The following is a 25,016-nucleotide window of genomic DNA, read 5'->3' as shown; positions in this document are numbered from 1 at the left end:
GCATGATTTAAAGAATTGGCCTTTAGCTCTAGCAGACTGGGTGACCATGAAGAGGCACCAGTACATATGTTGTTGTTGGCACTCTGTCGCTTACGACGTCGACGGTTTCAGTTGATCCGATCAACGGAACAGCATGCTCGTGAAATTAACGTGCAAGTGGCTGAGCACTCCACAGACACGTGTACCCTTAACGTAGATCTTGGGGATATTCAGCGTGACAAGGCTGACCCTTTGAATTACAGGCACAACAGAAACAGGAAGTAAGAGTGAGAGAAAGTTGTGGTGAAAGAGTACAGCAGGGTTCGCCACCATCCCCTGCTGGAGCCTCGTGGAGCTTTTAAGTGCTTTCGCTCAATAAACACTCACAACGCCTGGTCTGGCAATCGAAACTTCGAGTCCGCTGCCCTAACCACTGGGCCATTGCGCCTCCACGATTATTGCTTTATGTATAACACAAGGAAATGTTATATATATATATATATACTAGCAGAAATACCCGGCTTTGCCCGGGTTAAAGAGAATAATGAAATCTAAAAGCGCCGTCTAGACTACGCAACCCTCAACTGTTAGTAGCTACGATACCATATTTCTACATTAATAACTCTCCAATCCATGCCAGCATGGAACATAGACATTAAGTGGAATGCCAGTCTCTCATCTAGGAGGGCCTTGAAATCAATGTTACCAACTGGGGACTATGTGTGTCGTAGTGATAATAAAAAGACCCAAAGGAGGTCTGCAACGAAATAATTTTACTCAACACTTTGGAAGTGAATCAGTGGAGGCAAAGATGCGTCTCATTTACTTGACAATTTATGCACCACATTGCAGAAATCACAATGAAAGTATATCTGAAAGGGTAGTCTTACACTGTTGTACCGTTGAATTACAAATAATGCTCATCTGTTATGTTCGGGTTAAAATTTCATCAACATCAAAAATATATGAATTTTCATGGGAGTTATGGCCGTTATACATAGAATATAATTTCCAAATTTCATAAAGATCCGTTCAGTACTTTTGACGTAGTTTTGGATAAGAAAACAAATGACTAATGTGTGTGTTTGTGTGTGATGGGTGTATATATGTATAGATATCTGTATGCATGTATATATATGTATATATGTGTACATATTACATGTACATCTATATATATACATCTACACATGTGTATACATATACATGTATGCATGTAGATCTATATCTATATATATATATCTATGTATTTACGTGTACATATACATGTATATGTATACATACACATCTCTTTCTCTCTCTCTGAAAGTATCGAAATGTGATTGTTTCAGTTAGTGGAATAACGTGTACATATACATCTATATGTATACATATACATCTCTCTCTCTCTGAAAGTATCTGTCATTACAGTATCGAAATGTGATTGTTTCAGTTAGTAGAATAGTTTCATTTTTAAAGTGAAAGTATTTGACATGAGTGTTTTTGTTTCACTTTTGACACGTAATACTTAAATAGTGGAGGAGATATTATGTTGCTGTGGGCTCGAACTCTGGAAGAAGTTAAAATTGTTTTTGACTAAAACACAACTGGAACCCTAAGTAAGGCATCTGTAATAAAATTTGAATGAAATTGGTTGCGTAGTTCTCGAGTTTTAGGGATTCACACAGACAAACAGACAGACACACATTCTCATTTTTATATATATAGATACACATTTACAACACATGGTTAAGATAACCAGTAAGATGTAACGCAGTGAAATTCCCTTGGTCTCTTGAACTACAAAAGTGTATGAATGTCAATTTTCTCAGCTCTACTCACACCAACTGTTCTTCATCGGAGTCATCCATTGGTATGTAGTCATTGTCTGAGGAATCATCACTGGATGGCCATTCTGTGTACTGTGTTACCAAGATGGCACTCTTTTTTTTTTTCTTCTTGTTCTTTTGTTTGGTTTCCATCTGGTTTTAAAAGGAAAGAATTTCTAATAAACAAATGTGTTTTAAAGATATACAAATGCATTAATTGTGCAGAACGATTGAAACCCTAAACCATAGTCTTGCATTGATTTTGAAATATGGAAAGTTGTGTACAATCAATATACAAGTAAATAAACTGCATGATTGTGTATATATATATGTACACTCAAACACATAAGAATACATTCATGCAGATGAATCATTATCATCATCTAATGTCCACTTTCCATTCTGGCATGGGTTGGTTAGTTTGACGGGAGCTAGCTAGGCAGAAGACTGCACCAGGCTTCAGTGTCTGCTTTAGCATTGTTTTTTTTTTTACAGCAGGATGCCCTTCCTAACTCCAGCCACCCTGCAGAATGGAATGAGTGCTTTTTACACGGCACCAGCACAGGTGAAGTCAGTTTTGGCATTGTTTTTACAGCTGGATGCCCTGCTAATTGTCAACCACTTTACAGTGTGGACCAGATGCTTTTTACATGGCATCAGCACTGGCAGGGTCACTAGATAACTAGCCGTAGATCCTTTGAGAAAGGAGGAAGCACTGGAGGAGGTGGCCTTATGCCAAGTGATGAAAGGTTAGAGTGTGACAGAGAGAGAGAAACAGGTATCTTGTTGTAGAGGAGAACATTAAGTAGCTTGCTTACCAACCACATGGTCCCGGGTTCAGTCCCACTGCGTGGCACCTAGGGCAAGTGTCTTCTACTATAGCCTCGGGCCGACCAAAGCCTTGTGAGAGGATTTGGTAGATGGAAACTGAAAGAAGCCCGTCATATATATGTATATATATATCTATATATATGTGTGTGTGTGTGTCTTCCTAACATCGCTTGACAACCGATGCTGGTGTGTTTAAGTCACCGTAATTTAGTGATGAGGCAAAAGTAACCAATAGAATAAGTACTAGGCTTACAAAGAATAAGTCCTGAGGTCGATTTGCTCGACTAAAGGTGGTGCTCCAGTATGGCCACAGTCAAATGACTGAAACAAGTAAAAGAGTATCCCACCTAATTCGATAGCAGAGCCTTAGATTCGATGTAATAGACTCACCCCTTCTCCGAAACTGCTGGCTTTCTGCCAAAATTTGAAACCATTACTCAACCGCTGACAGTATTTAGCATGCTGGACAAAATGCTTAATGGCATTTCGTCCGTTTCCACGTTCTCAGTTTAAATTCCGCTGAGATCGACTATGGCTGTCATCCTTTCCGAATCGATGAAATAAGTAGCAGTACTATAGTAAAAACGGTTATTGTTGGGCCAAAATTAGTGATTTAAGGACCTGAGTTTCGCATTGATAAGTGCCAATGCACAAATCTTGGGACTTCAGTCACTGTTATTTTTGCCGATTATTCATAATACACGCACACACATATATACACAAATTGTTGTTGGCACTCCGTCAACGGAACAGCCTGCTCGTGAAATTAACGTGCAAGTGGCAGAGCACTCCACAGACACGTGTACCCTTAACGTTGTTCTCGGGGATATTCATAGTGACACAGTGTGACAAGGCTGCCCCTTTGAAATACAGGTACAACAGAAACAGGAAGAAAGAGTGAGAGAAAGTTGTGGTATACATCTGGGGGTGGAGATGGAGTATACGTAATCTGGGTATACCCCCCCCCCTTTTAAATTTTGGGCACGTCATGCTATTAGCTGTCAGAAGTGAAAGTGCTCACTGCTAGTGAAGTATCTGTCTGTCTGCCTGCCTGTTGCTGGCCTGTCGATTCTTTGGCTACTGACAGCTAATACCATGACTGGCCGGAGCGAGCTATATGTCTGTCTGTCTCTCTCTCTCTCTATCTATCTATCTATTACTCGAAAGTTCGCGCGTCCGCGCTAGCTAGTCGTGAGTAGAAAACACAAATTTAATATAAAAACATATTTCCTGAAATTGCAAATTATTTAAAATATAAAAATATAATTTTCAACAGAGAGAATTTATCAAAATAGAAAACAAATGAAGTTTGAAGTTTAAAAATAATAGGATCGACCACTCACGACTAGCTAGCGCGGACGCGCGAACTTTCGAGTAATAGATAGATAGAGAGAGAGACAGACAGACATATAGCTCGCTCCGGCCAGTCATGGTATTAGCTGACAGTAGCCAAAGAATCGATAGGCCAGCAACAGGCAGGCAGACAGACAGATACTTCACTAGCAGTGAGCACTTTCACTTCTGACAGCTAATAGCATGATAGTGCCAAATTTTGTTTTTTTTTACGGAATCCCACGTTTTAGGCTATGGAGATTCCGATTCTGAAAATTTTTTTTCAAAAATCGCAATTTCAAAATTTCGATCCCCCCCCCCCCGCCGGTTTTATATAGAACCACAGGGTAAACCTAATCCTAACTCAAACCCTAACCCTAACTCTAACCTTGGCTGTTACTTCTAGCATATAAATAGCCTGCTTCGTGGGGCGGGGGGATTGAAATTTTTCAAAAATTTTTTTTTCAGAATCGGAATCTCCATAGCTTAAAACGTGGGATTCCGTAAAAAAAATTAATAAATAAGGGAGGGAAAGGTTCAGATTACATATAGTCCATCTCTACCAGCCTATCTCTCCCTCTCTATATATATACACACACGATTTTGGTCTGAGCTCTATTTTGTTTGCATCTACGAATATACATATATACTTAAATCTAACCCTACACGCTCAAACGGATGGTATCCGTATTCTTTATCTTCAGATTTATGTATTTCTACAAACGATATATATATATATATCTGTAAAAATATGTGACACTTATAATTTTACAGATAAATTCCTCGATTTGCATAATATCGAGGTCTCTTTCTTTTTTTTTTTTTTTGGTTGCCCTTCCTGTCAAATATATATATATATATATGGCAGGCTTCTAGGGTATCAATCTATAAATATTAGGCTCAACAACTTCCCGTGTGTTAATAACATGTAAGTACTTTAAAAAAAAATGCCACAAACCTTATATGTAATTCGATCGAATATATGTATATATATTTATGAAAGTATAACAATGTAAAAGCATTAGTTTGTAAATATAAATGATAATGTTCAGATGGTTATATTGGTTATGTTTTTCTAAATAGGTTTGTTTTAAAGAGGACTCTGAACATAGTTCTGATTTTAAAGAAAATACAGAAACGTTGGCTCACGATGCAGCAAAGCGAAAATACAAAATTTCCAATGTTTATTCCAAAGACAGGAAGTGAATGATGCGCATGTCTAGAGTAGGAAAACGGCGGGAAAGAGAAAGAATGAAGTTGTAACAAAGGGGACACGAGGAGTGAGAGAGTTAGAAGGAAGAAGACGAAGGTTGTGGGGAAGTGGAAGCAAGAGGGAGAAAAATGGAAGTGAGTAGAAGGAAGAGTGTAAAAAGTGGAAGAGGGAAAGCAAAGGAGGAGAAAGGGAGGTGAAGAAAAGAAAGAGAAGAAGATTGTTTACATTGAAAATAAGATAATGTAAGGTAGTTACAGGGCTAGAAATTTAAATCGATTCCAGAGTTACACTAAATGAATTTAAATTGAAACCTGGAATGATGAAAAGCAAATTGTGTCCTCAAAAGCGGGATTTGAATTCAAAACATAAAAGGCTATGACAAATACTGGAAAACAATTGTTTTGCCAGTTTACCTATTTATTTTCACGTTATTTCTGCTGTGAAATTTCGTTACTAATGTGTAAAAGTATTAACAAAGAAAAATAAGAGGAAAATAAAAGATATGTTTATATTGGTAAAAGAATAAACAGAATCCGAGGAAAAGGAGGAAGACATTAAGAGAAAAGGGAGAATGAGATAGGATAACATTTGAGAAGAAGTGACAAGAAAAGGAGAAACAAAAAGTTTAAGGGAAGTAACTCTGTAAACAGTTTTTGAGAGTTGTATTCTAATTTTTTTTTTTTTTTTTTTTAAATAATCTGAGCAAATGCCTTTCCATCTCTGCTTCAAATAGTAGCTACTTCTTCAAAGTAAACTAAACTATCTTTAAGAATATGTGTGAATAATAGATGAGGGACTGTCACTATTGGAGCATATTCAATCAAAGGTTTGCTCACTCAGAACACACCTGAGACTAAATAAAACCAGTAGCAATTATCTATAATTTCTTTTGACTACTTAGTTCTATTGCAATTATTTAACCCAAGGGCGAGTAAACATATTAGTAAAGTTGGTCCAGTTTTTACCATCTTTCTGGGTTTTTTTTCTTCCATCTGTAACCACGCATTTGTTGGCTACCACTATTATAAGTCTCAGTATCAGAAGTGACATGACCACAACCATTGGTAGTTGTCTTTATCTGCTGTGGTCCAGCCGTGATTACCAAACTCCGAACTCCTTATCTTAGAATATCTATATTCTTCTATTTCAGTCCGTATCTACCCTGATATCTTTTACCTCCAGATAACTGTAAGTAGAATATTTGTTTCGGCATCAAACCGATTTTCTTCATTTTTTTTTCAAACATACTCAAGCCAACGAGGATTTCGTAGCTCCAAATTCTCTTCGGTGCCAGAGATAGGGATCTTCGCCTTCTCTGATATGCATGAAATATCGGGTGAATCATCATTTTTTTTTCCGGTTTGCGTTCACGCCTCTGATCCATATAATAAAATGGATAATACTACAACCCCGCTCATTTGCATTTCATGTGGAACAACACGTGCTTCTTGCCACATAGTTGTTCTCTCAACATCTTCTATAAGTCTGGCTGCATTCGCTCTCCTTGCAGTATAAGCTATCAATGAGCTTAACGTGATTACTGATGGTAATGCTTATATAGATAAAGTTGTTTGCGTCTCCTAGCTCCCATGATTCTATAACGACCTGTTCAATTTGTGTGATTTGATTCGTATCAAGTTTTGGCTGACAAAGAACTTTCGTCATCCGGATAGTTATTTCTAAGTCAAATCTTGTGGTTACACAATGGCAAGTGAACAGTATATCGGTAGAATGATTCGCGTTATTTGTTCCGATCGTCTGCGCGCCGACACTGAAATGTTGCCGAGGTCTACATTGCTTGTCATTCATTCTACGTTATTAAAAAAAAAAAAATACCTACAAATCTATGACGGTCAATTGGCTGAACTACAGGAATATCGGATCTGTTGCCTTGCGATATTTATTCCGGCTCTTTGCGCTCTGAGTTCAAACCCATTATGGCTTACTTGAGTGGGAGACTTAATCCTGCACCTGGCATCTTGAATGATTTTAGTCCATTCTGTTGCACGCGTTCTTATTAGGTTTTCCGTCTGAGGATATCGCCCATCTTCCTTTCGTCTCTGAGATTCCTGTAACGAGTCATGCGCATTGAATTCTCTCACCACTAATGGGGGTAACATATGTAGGTCCAGATAAAGATTTGCTGTAAAAACCCCCAAATGTCATACAATCATTTCAAACAAATAATGTCTATGAAACATAGCATGCCTTCTACACTATGGCAGACAATAGCCGCAATCATCCCCAAGTATAATTTCTTCCCCTAAATTAAATGTTACCTTAGTCTTCACTTTAAGATGTTCTTCGAGTTAAATAATGCAAAGGGGTTAAAGTGGTGTGTTCACTTTATATAAAGACTAATAAATGAAGACGCATTGAAGAAGCTACTGTACGTGTTACCTACACTCTCTTTGTTTCTCACTACCATATGAATAAAACTATCAAACTTAGTCCCCTTACTTGTTTTTTTCTTAACACCACATCTCTATAAATAGTGATTCGGGAGCTACCAAAGTGCAACTTAATTTTGCGTACTTCATTTGACAGAATTGTTGGGTGTATAAATATCCCAACTTTAGTGGGAAATTCTATAATCTATATTACATTATCTTTCTTGCTATGACGATATAGATTTGACAGTCACTCTCATTTATTTTCAAACATTCACCCAGGAATATTGAAAAATGAAATTTTTGTTTCGTATGACAACACCTACACATTGTGGCTCATCTGTTATGGCGTTATTCGAAAAAGTAGTTGTGTAGAAAACATTATCACGGAAGGTAAAGCAGAGGGTTGTAGATCAAGAGGCAGATAAAGACCGCAATAGACGGACAATATCATGAGGGAGGCGGACAAGAATGGCAAAGCAGATCGAGACCTTGCGGTTCATCAGAAAGATTTTCGTAGTAGTGTCATTCATGCGCTGCAGATGTACGATACATGACAAACGAAGTTGTTTAGTTATCTCATAAAATCAAGTGTCGTAACTCGCAATAAATTTGTCCAAGTTATTTCCCTTCAAAACACAATTTTATTTATTCTGTTTTTGTTGTTCAGAGAGTGATAAATTGGCTTTCAGCTAGGATGTATGGCGTTTATGAGTACGCACGAGCGTTAAGGAAGAAAGAGGGGGAGAGAGAGAGTTGATGTGCTTGGTCGAAGAAATCGACCCCATTACTAAAACACAATTCAACAAAAAGAAAAAAAAACACTTGCGCAAGGTGCCGCGTGGTGTGACTGAACCTAAACTTCATGGTTGCAACTCATAATGAAGGTTTCTACTTCTTACACATCGGCCTAACGTTCACACTGATAGTAAAAACTTTGTAGTATCTAACTGCGTTTGGTGCGCATTTTGGTTAGGCTGGGTTATATTCAAAGGTAAGTGAGTCTTATGTTTGGTATGCACCGAGATAACTCTAGACATGTTGTGGGTTGCATCAGACCGCTTCAGTGAGGCTTTTCTTTTACTTCTCTCGTGCGTAAGACAAAAATCACTTACAGTTCTATGAATTATGTACATTATTTACATTCGACTGATATTTGTCCTCATCTTGTTTGTTGTTAGCACAACATTGCGGCTGATATACCTTCCAGCCTTCATCAGGTGTCTTGGGTCGACTGTTTAAAATAGCGAACAATTCTCGATCTAACGATGGAACATCTACCTGGTCACTTGACGTGCTACAAACAGCAACAAAATCTCCTTCAAATAACATCCTTCTGATTTAAATGAAGAAGACATTGGACAATATAGATATAGATAAACAAATAAGATAGGATGGTTACAACTAGAATATCTTTGAACATCAACATTCTCGATTTCTCGATCAGAGTGGAACTAAACTACTGCTACCGTCATAACTATAACAACCATCATCACCATCACCATCTGTACCAACCTATAACTGAGTACGTTGAAGATTCTCTACTATGTGTAAAACTAACTTCATCACCAGAAATATGTGATTTCCTACATTCTAACATTTAATCGAAGCACATAAAACTGCACTCAAGTTGAAGATGAGACACGTTGTCTCTAGCTTTGGAGAAAGTTATACAAAATATTTTGGAATCTCCATCAAATCCTAAAGCTTACACGTCAGAATCTTCGATGAGGTCATCAGAAGTCTATATCAATTCGAACTCGAGATATTATTTTACAACTATTATGTTATCAGCCTCAACGTCTCTCTCTTCCTCACAGTCTCCCCCCTCTCTCTCTCTCTCTCTCTCTTTCTCTCTCTCTCCCTCCCTTCCTCCCCCTCTTTCTCTCACTTTATATCTCAGTATCCGCTAATTGAATAGGCGGCTTATTGACCGACTGCATCATCTCCTCTAATCGCTACTATTTCTGCCTCACCACATCTAAACATTCCCGTCCATCATTATAGGCAATTTCTACATTAGTTTCGCCAACCAAACATACAGACCTACAAATGGGATTTTAGTCTCTTGGGTTTCCTGACATCATTCATGTGAACCAGCTGGAAAGCCAATTGCTCTGTAACTGCCACTCTTCCCCCCCCCCCGAGATATGCGAATGATATACACAACTTCACAACTACTCGCGAAGAAGCTAACTCCTTATTTTAAACTTTTGCGACCATGATTCGCCCCCAGTATTCAGTACTCGACCTTAGAAAATCAGAAAAATCACAGTGAGATGTGACAGTAACATCAAGCCCTACAAGAAAGCCGCTTGCAGAGATATATCTGTCAACCACACACTTACTCTCCCTTATCAGTGTAAAGGCCAGGGACGTTCGAAACGGATTTCCCTGTATCCACTATGCAGGAAGTGTGATATAATATTGAGTAATTTGTAGCACAGTTCCAAAAGCTAGTAGGAGTAAACGAATACCTCCATCTCTTAGTAATTATATTTAAGATCGAAAGCCCAAGAAATGGAACAATTCAACAGCTGTTTCTGGATGTTTCTACACATCAATGACAGCGCAACGGCTGTTATCAAGAAAACCATCCATAGGGAAGACTTAGATACACAGCTGACTCAGTCAGAGTCTTCCCTCCAGAAATGCCTATTGAGGAAACTACTCCTCGAGAATCGAAACCTATGCGTCATAGCCAACTGCCCCACCCGGGTACTTAATGTCATATGTTCATCCCTAAAATCAAAAGGCGATAAATGATGTGTGTTACGTCAACACCATTAGCTGAAACAAGTAAAAGAATAAAAGAAATACATACACACACGCACACACATGTACACTGATTTAAAATAGGAACTACAAATACTTTCTTGCTAATGAGGCACGTGGTTAGGTAGATTTTTATAACGTGCCCTTGTGTCTCCAAGCTATGTGCGGCCCCTGTGCACATGATTTGCAATAGTTGAAAAACAGGACAAGGCAGAACAAACCATCTACCTATAGCCTGGTATTGGAGACACAAGGCACGTTACAAAAATCTACTGAATCACGTGTCTCAATGACAAGAAACTATTAATAGATCTTATTTTTAAATGGTATACATTAAATTGATATTTATTTCTCAATAGTTTGCTGAATCAGTCATAAATTCATATGATAAATATGTATAATGGCAGCGAGGATTTAGCTAAACTACCCAGCGGTTGAATAGTCTCTACTGATAAGCTTGTAATTTTCAAGTGAAACTAGTCTAGTATAGTGATCTAGCTTCACTGTGGGGCGGTTCTTCCCTGTCATTATATGAAAATGTGCTTTCTTGCGGCTCTAAGGGTTTTAAACTCTTATTTCCACGGTTATTGTTCGGCCAAAATTAGTGATTTAAGGACCTGAGTTTCGCATTGATAAGTGCCAATGCACAAATCTTGGGACTTCAGTCACTGTAATTTCTGCCGATTATTCATAATACACACACACACACACACGTATATACATACATGTATATATTTTATAAATATACGTTTTGAATTCGTCAAGTCATATCGAAGGATATGCCATATATATATATATATATATATATATATATATACTGTAAATTTTTTAGGTAATACTTGATAAGTGTAAGCTCCTGTATATGCCGGATAGTGGCAGAGGTGAAAGAATATATTAAACGTAAATTGAAAGCAGAACACACACGTACATATATATAGGTAATCTTCCAGTTTCGGGAGGTAAAAAAAGTAAATAAAAATACAAGGGAAATAACTTAACGTCTTACTAGTATTATCCGTACTCTCCTCACCCCACCCGTTCGCGAGCGCGCATTTTTTTCTTCATATTCCTTCACAGCAAGTTGTTTTACACCTATTACACTTTTTTTTTTTTTTTTTGAGCTCGGGTCAAACGCTTTAGTTTGACCATTATTTCCCTATACTGGAAGGTTATCATAAGTTGTTGTGCAGCCAGTACTATGCTATTCAATCACGTGTGTGATTTATATATAAACAGGTAACTTCAATCACGTGTGTAATTGATTTATAAACAGCTAAAAAAAAAAAAATCACATTTCAGAGTAGTACGAATAATACTAGTAAGACTTTAAGTTATTTCCCTTGTATTTTTATTTACTTTTTTACCTCCCGAAACTGGAAGATTACCTATATTTATATATATATATATATATATATATATATATATATATATATATATATATATATATACAAGTAAGAATGTAGTTAGGACAGATGAGATTTTGATAGTTATAATACCTGTCGCATTGATGGTGGTAAACAGAAAACCAGGAAAGAAGTTCGATGATAATCATTCTCATTACGATGGAACCAGGAAGTGATTAAAGTTACAGATATCACAAATCAGTATCATTATGGAAACAGAAAAATTAGCATATATTTTCTGTTATGCTTTTGACGGAAATTATTAACCACATTTATTAATCAACAAAGAAAGTTTTGGCAGTTTATTATTTTGTAGGAAGCGTTATGTCATAGGACCGCCGGTGTAAGCTAAACGAGTGCGCATGCCATTTTGTCTTCCATAAAGACAACAAGCTAAAAATGCCTTCCGATCCCTGGTGAGTAGATTTTTAACCTGATTTTTATCATTATTATAAACAATCCTGGATTATTTCCTTCTAAATCTAGTAGTTATTTAAACAGGACAGTTTCAGCTATTTTCAGTGCTATTCGTTTTACTATAACAGTTCCTCTCTCTTGTATATTAGGCGTCGCCTTCAGCTGTCTTCGTCCCGTGATTGTTTATTATTGTTGATAAAACAACAATCTCGTGATCATGTCTGGTAATCTCTACACATGACACTAAACTTGCTCTAAAGTCTATATGTTCCAGACACAAAGCCTACCTTAGACGTATCCTTTAACAGTCCAAGTCCGGATAACGAACTTGTTATTAAAGACGAAGATCCATTATATTTCAGGAACTATTTCCTTTGTGATTTTCGGAAGATACAAGTCTAATTTCCTTTTAGCTTAACTCCAAACTCATATTTATTTACCATTATAACTCTTGTGTAATCTGTCTCTGGTGATCATTACACTGTATTAGTTTATTTATAGCATGTTTATAATGTTTATTGTTAAAATAATATCGACTATGTTTATTGTCACCAGCTGACACAAACCAACGAAGGGATCCACTATAAACGATTGCTTTACCTGCTTGGAATAGTGGATAGATCTCTTTCATATCACACCCTACAAACTTAGAAAAAAGACATATTAGGAAAAAACAAAATAAAAACGAATGAATAAATAAAAAAAGAAAAATGAGATGTTCATAGTTTGAACGCATTTGATAAGTTTGATCGATCGATCAGCGCTGAGCTGGATCAAAACAACAACTATTTCTTAACTACAATCAAATAAAGGCTCCCATTGTATTTATCCATAACTTTCGATATAACGAACCTTAACATCTTAGGGGTAAGTAGCAATTTGAGAAGTCTGGGCTCAGCTGCGCCACGACTTCTTATTCCGCGTTTTAGGCGCAGCCTTGTTTCTAAGGGATCTCTCAGCGGGGGGCGTCACTCAGCTGATCTGGTGGCTGTTTGTGGACTATACAATTACATTCTCTTGGAATTATAATAGGATTATGGTTGTTGTTATTCAATTGTTATGTTTCTCACCCCCATTCAACTCTGATCAAACAGATCTATGGTCAAAGACATTCCAATCCTACGCTTTTAACAGCATCTAGGAATACATACGTTGTTTAATGTAAGGCTGCCAGCTGGCAGAATCGTTAGCACACGGGGCAAAAATGCTTTTGCAGTATTTTGTTCGTCTTTATGTTCTGAGTTCAAATTCCGTCGAATTCCACTTTGCCTTTCATCACTCCAGGGTCGGTAAAATAAGCACCAGCTGAGTACTGGAGTCGATGTAATCGACTTAAGCCTTACCCTGAAATTACTGGCGTTGTGTCAAGGTTTGAAGCCATCATTTAATGTATCCTCCTTTTTGAAGGTGGTGGGGTCTGATTTGAGGGAGGTCTGACTGATATTCCTTGCAGGTGTAGTAATCCCAAGAATCCTAATTAAGTTCAGATGAATGACTGTAGTGGAAGTAAACAGGATTGTGTATCGTTCATGTCTTTCGCAAGGAAATGAACGATCTCAGTGAAGTTATAATGACTCTCGCCGAGAAATATAAAGTTAACTGAAGACAATAGAGGGAGATATACGACTTCCGTTAGACAAGTTTTTGTTTTCAATGATGTGTCATATAGAAGTTCAAGAATAATCAATAAATTAGATAAACACAAGACTAATTGTATATAAATCAATGTATAAACAATAGCGTTTTGCAATATGTTGCTATTGTAGGGTAGGCTGTTGACACTTCATGCATAAATTTATGTCTTTTACCTATCTATACTCACAAGCGTACACACTCGCGCGCGCACTTATGTGTTTGTATTATTGTATGTTTTAATGGTATACTTAATTCTCTGTGACTCAGCTAGATGTCAGAAACTGTGATACACCTTCAAGAACATTATTAGTGATAAGAAGCTATACTATCATCATCATCATCATGTCTGGCGAATATGCTGGGCGGGGCATCATTTCCCATTCAAACTGCTTCAGCCTTTGGAATGTCATCTTCGCTGTTTGTGGCCGAGCATTATCCTGATGGAAGAACATCTTTCTCCTTGAAACCAAAGATGGTCGTTTTTCTTCTAGTGTTGACTTAAGCCACTCAAGCTGCTCACAGTAGACCTCCTTTGTTATTGTTTGGTTTGGGTTTAAAAGTTTAAAGTGGACTAAACCTTTCATATCCCACCAAACATTACAACACCTTACGTGGGTGAAAACCCTCTTTAGCCTGGAGTACTGGTGTTTCTCCTTTCCCTACTCATTGTCTTCAGTGCTTGACATTTTTATACAGTTCCCATTTCTTGTCACCAGACACTATTCAGTCTAAAAAAGGTTCATTCATGAGACATGACAGCACAGAAGAGTACACATTCACTCTCGGCATGCAATTAGAGTCATAAAGTTTGTGAGAAATCCATTAACCTAATTTGCTGACTTTTCTGATGGCATGCAGGTGTTGATGGATGATTGAATGACCAAAGCCAAGCTTCTCTGCTAGTTCCTCAATAGTTATGATGGGATTTTGTTCCACTAGGGTTTGCAGGATGTCCTCGTCAAGCTCTACAGATCTTCCAGGATGAGGCTTGTCTTCTAGGCTGTAGTTTCTTGCTTGGAATTTCTGGAACCACCATTGACACTGGCTTATGTTTATTGTCTGGTCCCCATATACTGCATTAATATTCCTCACACTTTCCGTTGCATTGTTGCCTTTATTGAACTCATAAAGCAAAATATGCTAAATATGCTCCTTTGTCACTTCCATTATAACTTTGAAAAAATAACTGTTAAAATCGAACTGCACTCTTCAAAACTTGCACTAAGAATAAATACAAGGTACTTATAGCAAGTTGATGCAGGTAGTTTATCCCGTCCTCCTCTGACTTTTAGTTCATACAGTTGAAAAAACCATGTAATTTATAGGATGACCCAATATATATAATATATATATTCAAGTTTTTGAGTATGCATAGAAAAGCTCCTATTATGTCAGCTACGACCTAATAATAGAAATTAGCAATAGCAGTTTTATGGGGTTGTACCGAGATGTGCTGATATAATGTAGAGTAAATATAGTAATAATAATAATAATAATAAGAATAATAATAATAATAATAATAATCCATGGATGGAATTTATAAATATTTTAATGCATTGCTATGTACATTTCCACAAATTACATGTTTCTTCTGATCATAGTCTGTATTCCTCAGATGATTACAGTACAATCCACAGACATCAGGTGGATCATATTCATGTGTTCATTTCCTTGGGTGATATAGCATTAATGATGGAAGCAGCAAATGTATAGCTGAAGGTTGTTTATCAATTTTAATGAAAAGGTTGATTGGAATATTGTCATCATCATCATTTAGTGTCTTCTTTCCATGTTGGCGAAGGTTAGATGGTTTGATCGGAAATGGTAAGCTGAAGAGCTGTGCCAGGTTCCAGTTTGATTTGGCATGGTTTCTATGGCTGGATGCATTCACCTCCACTCCTTTCTCAAAGTCACTTATCCTCTGATTTTCATGAAAGTGGATGTTAACCATGGATTGTACTCAAGTATTTCTCTCTAGCTTCCACATACCGTCCATATTCTATACCCATGTTTCACAACCATGCAGCATCACAATTTTTATACTTGTTATATATGCACAAATTAAATCAATTGTTTCTGATATAATCTGTTTGTGCATTGCACACCCTCTAAACTCTCTTTCTTTCCTGATGCCAAGAGGTTTTTTTATCAACATTATAAAATTTTTCTACCACTGACCTCATCATCATCATCATCATCATTTAACGTCTGTTTCCCTCGCTGGCATGGGTTGGATGGTTTGACAGCTGGAGAGCTGTCCGGGCTTCATGTCTGTTTTAGCATGGTTTCTTTGGCTTTCTTTGGCCTTTCCTAATGCCAACCACTTTACAAAGTGTGCTGGGTGCTTTTACACAGCATCAGCATGGGTGCTTTTATGTGGCATTGGCATGAGTGTGTTTTACATGGCACCAGCACCCATGGGCCTGCAAGATTAAGAACGTTTAACTGAAGAAGGATGCAGGGAACATGCCTGTATGCAAGGATAACCACGTATTTACTTAGCTCGACGTGTCTTCTTAAGCACAGCAAGCTATTAAATAATATAGTGTTATAAGCAACACTTACATTAAGAAAACTTCCATATTTACACCCTACATTACTTCCAACTGCACACACCATGCAGTCACGCAACTCCTCCAAAACTCTGCTTCTCCTCTCCATCTGCCTTATCTCCATCACAACTAAGCAATAAACTTCAATTCTTATTGCTTTTCACTATAAATTTGTTTGGCTATGACTTAACCCAAGGATAGAGAACAATGAGTTTTATTTTATGCTAACAAAGGAAGTCCTCTCCATAGCTGCTCATCATGCTAGATATACTAGCTAAATTTCCTTCAAATCACACCGTACCATCTTCAGTTATGAAAGAACGTTTTGGAAAAACCTCCACCAAATCACACACTACTGGCTTGGGAAGAATGCAGCAGATAATGTATTCCTAAACATACTCCATAAAGACAAGGTGATTATAGCTGGAACAGCCTTGATCGAGGCTGTCTTAGGATTAAACAGTAATGAGATTTTGTAACTTCTGTACTTTAAACTAAGTTTAACCCTTTTGTTACTGTATTTCAGTTGAATTACGCTGCCTTTATTTTAATTAATTCTGAAAATAACGACAACATTAGTTAAACAGTTTTACTATTATTAACATTATGTTTAGAACATAAATTACCATAAATTTTGAAGTAAGGTTCTAATTTAATTCACTTTAAAACTTGAAATTTACATCATAGAATCAAGAGTAGTTTCAAGTGTTTTGCTATCAAAAGGTTTAAACCTATTTGTAGGAATTTTACAATTGAGAAAATTGTCTTTAATACCTATTCAGCTTACCAAAGCATTTCGCAGAACTCATCTGGTGTTCACAATACAACCAATATTAAATTAAAAAAACTAATTATGTGTCATACGTAATGAATATACAGTGTTGTTAGACAAATTTTTGCTATTTTTGTCTGAGATAAAACCTCTTAAGGATGTTTTGTGTTCAAAAACATAAATATTGGAGGTGGGTTAAAAGTCCTCCTGACAGCAGCTAGCAAGAATGCCACATGCATTTTTACCTTCTTGGGCCTTTTCAATGACATCTATTTGCAACCAGTCACATGCTCATAAGAGATTTATCACTTTCAATATAAGAAACAGTGTGTAATACCTGATTTCTATATCAGAGGTGATAAATCTCATCTAGAGATGTGGTTGGCTGTGAGTATACAAGATTCAAGAAGGCCAAAAGATATCTGATGGTTTTGCTCCATTATATAACTGGCACTCCATTGGTTATGATGAAATAGATGGTGTTTGAGATGCCACCAGGACAAACCCACAAGGTACAGTAGGGTGAGGGTAATATAAGTTGGACAGAGGGGATATGAAAACGGTTCAAACTTTTTATGTATATATTTTTTTATTTCTATATTACATGGCCTGGCTCTCTGTCAGTTTTGGCAATGAGCGTTCCAGTTGATCCATCAGCAAAACAACCTGCTTGTGATATTAACATGCAAGTAGCTGAGCACTCCATAGATATAGTTACCTTTAATATAATCCTCAGCGTGATTCAACATGGTACTGAGTGTGACAAGTCTGGTCCTTTGAATTACAGGTATGACTCATTGCTGAAGGACACAACACACCATCAGGAATTGAACTCATAACTTTATGACTATGAGCTGATTACCCTAACCACTGAACCACACGTTTTTAAACACAGCATGTCTACAAGAGATTTTATATCACAGACAAAAACTACAGTAACTATCCAGTCAGTGGTGTGTATACATTAAATATGATACATAAGTGACTATTTCACAAAATTGTTTGTATTTTCAGGATGAGCAAACATGACAACTGTGCCAAGTTGGGTCATGAACTCTTTGTTGAACTCAACAAGAGAGATAAACATCCACGAACAAGTTCTGCTTACACTAAGGTAAGATTCTTCAAATGTCTTAGCTTTTTTTTTTTTTTTTTTTTTTTTTGCAGTTACCATTGTTTACCATTTAACATTTTACCCTCATATTTCATCTCTGTTTCCTTTCACTCTTGAAATTTGGACATTGTATTTTTTGCTTGTGTCACTGTTTTTTCATTCATTTTATTTTTAATTATTTTTGCATTTATTCATCATCGTCACCATCTAATACCCTTTCTCCATGCTGGCATGGGTTGGATGGTTTGACAGGGGCTGGTGAACTGCCCAGACTCCATTGTCTGTTTTGGCATGGTTTCTACAGCAGGATGCCTTTCCTAGTGCCCAACCATTTTACAGAGTGTACAGGGTGCTTGTAATGTGGCACCACTCTGCACCTGATGAGAACAATATTGGTTTTTGAACAAATAGGACATGAAAAAAAAAAAATCTAGAAAAATATATCAGGAGTGAACATGACTTGAATCTAATTGCAAACTGTTTCATGCTATCATGCATCATTATCATCATTAGCCTACCAATTCTTGTGACTTTCTTTAATGAATTAAGTTGAGACAATAAGAGTGATGTTCCTTGGCTCCACTATCTGATATAGTGTCCTGTATAATACAGCACAAAATATCTGGAATTGTCGTTGAAAGAAAGAGATCCCCTTTGGTCATGAATGACCATGGGATTGCACCTAGAAAGTTAACCTCCGAGGCACAAGTCTGGTCAAGGTTGTTTATGGAAAACCAACAGTCGCCCATTCATACCAGTGTCACCTCTCCATGCCACTGATATTTGTCGTCGTTTAACGTCCGCATTCCATGCTGGCATGGGTTGGACTGTTTGACTGAGGACTGGCGAGCCAGAAGGCTGCACCAGGCTCCAATCTGATCTGGCAAAGTTTCTATAACTGGTTGCCCTTCCTAACGCCAACTACTTCAAGAGTGTGGTGGGTGCTTTTACATGCCACCGATGCGAGGGCCAGTCTGTCGGTTCTGGCAACGACCACGCTCAAATGTTGTCTTTTCACATGCCACTGGTGTATTTGCCGGTAAGGCAATGCTGGCAACAATCACGCTTGAATGGTGCTTTTTACGTGCCACTGGCACGGGGGCCAATCATCGGCCCCAACAATGATGAGTTTGATTCCCAGACCACACTGTATGTTGTATTCTTGAGCAAAACACACTGCTTCAGTTCACTCATCTATAGAAATGAGTTACGATGTCACTGGCACCAAACTGTATCAGCCTTTGCCTTTCCCTTGGATAATATCTAGCTATGGTTGCTATCAGTTTACCGTCAGAAATTGGTTACTCAGTTGTATAAAACTTCTGCATGTAAAGGACAGCTTTGATAACTATGTCTGTTCTTTGAACTAATAAGTACAACATGATTCTACTCCTAACCACTCAATTGTGAATTAGTTGTTAGCCCTGCTTGTTGTTCACCTTAGCAAAATAGGTACCTTGCTCAGAGGCACAGCACAGTGGTAGAAGTAAGATCTGGACGTATAACTATGTGTGCAGTTGTCCAGTACCTTAACATCAGAGATGTTGTGTGGATATAAAATACAGAAAGCTATATAATATATCACAGCTAGAACTCCTTTGGTCAAAGGTCAGCTTAATAGGCCAGGTTGCTCAGGAGCCAAAGAAGACTAGTATACTCTCCTTACTCTCTTTACCTACTGGGGTAGCCAAGCTTTTCCTACTGGGTTTGCCTCTATAGTAAGACACCTACCTCTTCTATCACTCTATTTTAATCTCTAGACTAGCACAAAGCCATCTCCCTCAGTGTCATTTGCTCTCCCATTCTAGGGATTTTTCTGCTGCTGGTTACTCAGTGACCCCACTGTTACTGGTGCTACATAAAAAGCATCCTGTACACACTGTTAAGTGGTTGGCATTAGGAAGGGCATCCAGCTATTGAAACTATGCCAAAGCAGACAATGGAACCTGGTGCAACTCTCGGCCTTACCTGCTCCTATCAAACTGTTCAACCCATGCCAGCATGAAAAACACAGTAAATGATAACGATGATGATGAAGCTGCTGTCTTTTTTTTTTTTTGCTTTCGGCTTAAATCTTCCGTCTTCATTTTCGTTCTATGATAAATTCATCTTGTAATAGTTAAGGCAGCAATTTTTTTTGTTTTTTTTTTTAGTGTTTGGGGGCTTGGTTTCATCTTCCCTTTATAAAGAGTTTTGCTTTGGTTTCATCTTTTTTTAATTTTTTTTTTTACCCCCTTTAAAATATTGGGTTAACTAAACAAACCACCAGAAGCAATGAGCAAGCCAGACCTCTGTCAGTCTGTGTGTGTGTGTGTGTGAAACAGGGAGGCTGCCTGCATTCTCTGTCTGTCTGTCTCTCTGTCTCTCTCTCTCTCTCTCTCTCTCTGTTCTTTTGCTGTTTCAGTTATGCCAGTTCTTTACTCCCTGTCTTTCTGTTCAACTAAATAAATAAATAAAATCTCATTGTTTTGCTGTTGTTGTTTTTCTATGGTTACAGCTCAACTCACAGATCCGTACATCTATGAAGAAATTCTCCAATGATGTTGCCCAGTTGAAACCAATGCTTATACAACGCTCAGCCTTGCACAGACTGTATCCTTTACATGCTTCCTTTCATTCATTCATTCATCCATTCATTCATTCAATTTCCTTCTTTTTATTTTCCGCACTCTTTATTCTTTTCTTTCTTTCTTTCATTCATAATTTTCTTTTTCTTTTATTACTTTCCTTTTGTGCTTTCTTTCTTATGTCCTTCCTTGCACATACTCCTGTCGCTGCTGCTGCCACCACCACCACCACAACCACAACCACAACTACCACCACCACAACCACCACCACCACCGCCACAACCAGTTGTTTTCGGCATGAACAATTGTTTGCTTTCCTAACCAATTTGGATATTTAGAGTAAGCCTTTCCACCCTACCCCAACTCACTCCTCCCCCACATCCTAGTCTTTTAATGTGTGTGCATAATGTATGCACACAACACACACACACACAGATTTATATGTCTGTGTATGTGTGGGCATACAAATAGATAAATAACATAAATATCTATACAAGTACACACACATACACATGCACAGACATGCATACACACGTACATACATGCACACACACACACACATACACAAACGCACATCCTCATCATCATCACCTTCATCATTTAATGTGTCGCTTCCTTGTTGGCAGTAGATTGGATGGTTTGACAGAATCTGGCAAGTCCAAGCCAGACAACTGCATCGTGTTCCAATGTATTCTGTGGCACAGTTTCTATGGCCAGATGACCTTCCTTATGCCATCATCATCATCATCATCATCATCATCATCGTTTAACGTCTGCTTTCCATGCTAGCACGGGTTGGACAAATCAAACTGTGACAGCTAGGGTGGGATCTTGTTTTTGTCATCAGCTAGAAAAATTCTGACTAGATTCCTGCTGCTCAGCCAACTTGTCTCACTGTTGGACACTCATCTACCCAAATCTCAGTTTGCTTTTTGACTTTCCGGCTGCACTAGATATTAATGAAGCATACTGTTCAGAATACTACTGATGCATCAGGCGATACGATAAGCTTGAGAAGACCTGTTGAGTCAAGTAAAACCAATATCGTAGCTGTGGCCAGTGTCCCAGCCAGTGGCATGTAAAAAGCACCCTCTGAAAATGGTCAATACCAGGTCCTCCTGACTGGCTCTCACGCCAGTGGCATGTAAAAAGCACCAACTGATCGTGGCCGATGCCAGTACTCCATGACTGGCTCCTGTGCCGGTGGCACGTGAAAAGCACCCTCTACACTCTTGGAGTGGTTGGCATTAGGAAGGGCATCCAGCTGTAGAAACATTGCCAGATCAGATTAGAGCCTGGTGCAGCCACTGGCTCTCCAGACCTCAGTCAAACTGTCCAATCCATACCAGCATGGAAAATGGACGTTAAACGATGATGATGATGACTGTACCTGTTGAAGTAATAGAAAAGACAGTGATGCCTGAGTAAGAGAGTTGAACAGAAGAGGCAGTGAGACATTGAATTAAGAATGTAGAGAAGTGGTTCTCAACCATTTTTTACCTTCAGACTCCTTTGATGGCTACTCATAGCCATTTGATGTTTATATAATAAAAAAAAAACCTTATTTTATATCTATAATTAAATATTAGTTTCAAATTTTGGCACTAAGTCAGCAATTTTGCTGGAGGGAGTTAAGTTGAATACATTGACACCAGTATTCAATTGATACTCTCTCTCTTTTACCCTTTTACTTGTTTCAGTCATTTGACTGTGGCCATGCTGGAGCACCGCCTTTAGTCGAGCAAATCGACCCCAGGACTAATTCTTTGTAAGCCTAGTACTTATTCTATCAGTTCTTTTGCCGAACCGCTAAGTGACGGGGACATGAACACACCAGCATCGGTTGTCAAGCAATGCTAGGGGGGACAAACACAGACACACAAATACACACACACACACACACACACACACACACACACACACATATATATATATATATATATATATATATATATATATTTATATACATATATACGATAGGCTTCTTTCAGTTTCCGTCTACCAAATCCACTCACAAGGCTTTAAAAGACTAGGATGTGGGGGAGGAGTGAGTTGGGGTAGGGTGGAAGGGCTTACTCTAAACATCCAAGTAGAAGACACTTGCCCAAGGTGCCACGCAGTGGGACAGAACCCGGACCATGTAGTTGGTTAGCAAGCTACTTACCACACAGCCACTTATTTTATCGACCCTGAAGAGATGTAGGGCAAAGTTGACCCCCACAGAATTTGAACTCAGAACATAAGGATGGATGAAATGCCTCTAAGTATTTTCCCCCGGCCTGCTAATGATTTTGCAAGCTCACTGCCTTTTGGTTGGTGTTCGGAAGGGCATCCAGCTGTATAGACCTTGCCAAAACTGACCTCGCCTGTGCTTGTGCCAGGTAAAAAGCATTACTCGTCTCACCTGTGCGTGTGCCACATAAAAAGTACTTCCCACCTTGCCTGTGCTTGTACAACATAAAAAGCACTAAGTCCACTCTGCTGAGTGTTTGCTGTTAGGAAGGACATCCAGCTGTAAAACTCCTGCCAAAACAGTCACAGAAGTCTGGTGCAGGCTTTTGTGTTACCACCGGTGGGATGGTACCACAAAAGCCTGCACCAGACTTCTGTGACATGCTAGCATGGAACACGGACATTAAATGATGATGATGATGATGATGATGAAATTGTATAAAATGTTGAAATATCTTGTGTTGTAGAAGTATAACCAATTTATTTCCTATGGGCCACACTGTTCAATTTACAACCCACATGTGTTAGTATTGCTTCCAGATTCCGATCTTCTATTCTTTCTAAAGGAAGTATTTAAGTGTAGTGAATGAATGATCTGATCAGAATCCATTCTGGTTGTTTCTGAGAATTGGTTATCATTAAGGCCTGATTCTTTGTAGTAACATATTGTTGTAAATTTTCACAAAGGTTACTAATACACTTATACCTTATTAATTATCCAGTGCTGAACTTATTACCACCACTTATGCTACTTCTGCAATAGTGACAAAGCATCTAACAACCTGCTATTTAGTTATAGGCTTGAAATATTGTGCTATGATTTCCGAGACAAGTAGTAGGTAATATGGCGAAATATACTACTAAAGGGGGCTAATCATTAAGACGTAGTTATATCCCTTGGCCGATAAACTGTCATTGCTCGAATGGCTGTGACTTTATAGCAGCGCCACACAAGGTTTACCAGTTACATTCTACAATTACCTGGGAATTTACATGTTTCTAATAGCAAAGAAGGAATCCCTTTTGATTACTGGAGATATCGTAGACAGGTCAAAAAGATATCGCGGCTACTATTGAATTTATGATTTCTAATATGGGTACGAAGCCTCCAGTTTTGAAGGAGGAAACAGTCAATTTCATGGGTTCTACTACATGTCTGGTGCTATATTTTATTGACAATCTTTGAAAGGATGAAATATAAAATCGATATTATTGAAATATTAAACGGAAAAAATTATTTTATGATAATTGTTGCAGAAAAAAGAAGAAATTGTATAATGTTATGCTCACTATCTTAGACATTAACTGTGTGGTTAAGAAGCCTGCTTAGCAACCATGCTGTTTTATGTTTAGTCCATTAAGGAAGTGTTTTCTCCTATAACCCCAGACAACTAATGCCTTTTGAGAGAATTAGGTAGATGGAAAGTGTGTGGAAGCCTGACATGTAAATATATAGAGGGTAAAGACCCCCTTCGGTCATGAATGACCATGGAATTTCACCTAGAAAGTTACCCTTTGAGACACAAGTCCAGGCAAGGTTGTTAATGAAAGACCAGCAGTTGCCCATGCATACCAACCTCCCTTCTGCATACCATCGATGTTATCCAAGGGAAAGGCAAAGGCTGATACAGCTTGGCACCAGTGATGTTACAACTCATTTCTATAGCTGAATGAACTGGAGCAATGTGAAATAAAGTGTCTTGTTCAAGAATGCAACACACAACCGGGTCTGGGAATCGAACTCACTACCATATGATTATGAGCCAGATGCTTTAACCACTGAGCCATGCGCCTTCACACACATGTATATATACATATGGGCATCCAGCTGTAGAAACTCTGCCAAATCAGATTGGAGCCTGGTGTTGCTATCCGGTTTCACCAGTCCTCAGTCAATCGTCCAACCCATGCTAGCATGGAAAGCGGACATTAAACGATGATGATGATGATGATGTATGTTTGTGTTTGCCACCCCTACTATTTGCTTGACTATCAGTGT

General features: G+C 38.1%; 2 protein-coding genes across 4 annotated transcripts in view; one reads left to right on the top strand and one right to left on the bottom strand.

Annotated features, from left to right (window-relative positions):
- Window positions 1-11,959, bottom strand: part of LOC106882444 (F-box/LRR-repeat protein 6) — a 33,057-nt gene extending 21,098 nt beyond the window's left edge. The window contains exons 1-2 of one of the 3 annotated variants that reach the window (XM_014933126.3): window positions 11,822-11,959; window positions 1,798-1,937 (exon numbers count right to left, since the gene is read on the bottom strand). In XM_014933126.3, coding sequence (XP_014788612.1) covers window positions 1,798-1,937; window positions 11,822-11,830 — 149 coding nt within the window. In that variant the 5' untranslated portion in view covers window positions 11,831-11,959. Of the gene's footprint in view, window positions 1-1,797; window positions 1,938-2,602; window positions 2,712-4,905; window positions 5,161-11,821 lie in introns of those variants that run through there. The other 2 variants (XM_014933128.3, XM_014933127.3) reach the window with 2 other exon arrangements.
- Window positions 11,960-11,987: 28 nt separating this feature from the next.
- LOC106882443 (syntaxin-8) overlaps window positions 11,988-25,016 on the top strand; it is a 91,725-nt gene continuing 78,696 nt past the window's right edge. Inside the window, exons 1-3 of the mRNA XM_089356535.1 lie at window positions 11,988-12,144; window positions 18,119-18,218; window positions 20,716-20,810. Of these exons, the coding sequence (XP_089212661.1) occupies window positions 12,128-12,144; window positions 18,119-18,218; window positions 20,716-20,810 (212 nt within the window). The 5' untranslated portion in view covers window positions 11,988-12,127. The remainder of the gene's footprint in view (window positions 12,145-18,118; window positions 18,219-20,715; window positions 20,811-25,016) is intronic.

This window comes from Octopus bimaculoides, chromosome 8 (assembly GCF_046866305.1).
Source record: "Octopus bimaculoides isolate indiv1 chromosome 8, ASM4686630v1, whole genome shotgun sequence".
NCBI lineage: Eukaryota > Metazoa > Mollusca > Cephalopoda > Octopoda > Octopodidae > Octopus > Octopus bimaculoides.
This window is presented reverse-complemented; position numbering and strand designations above follow the sequence as displayed.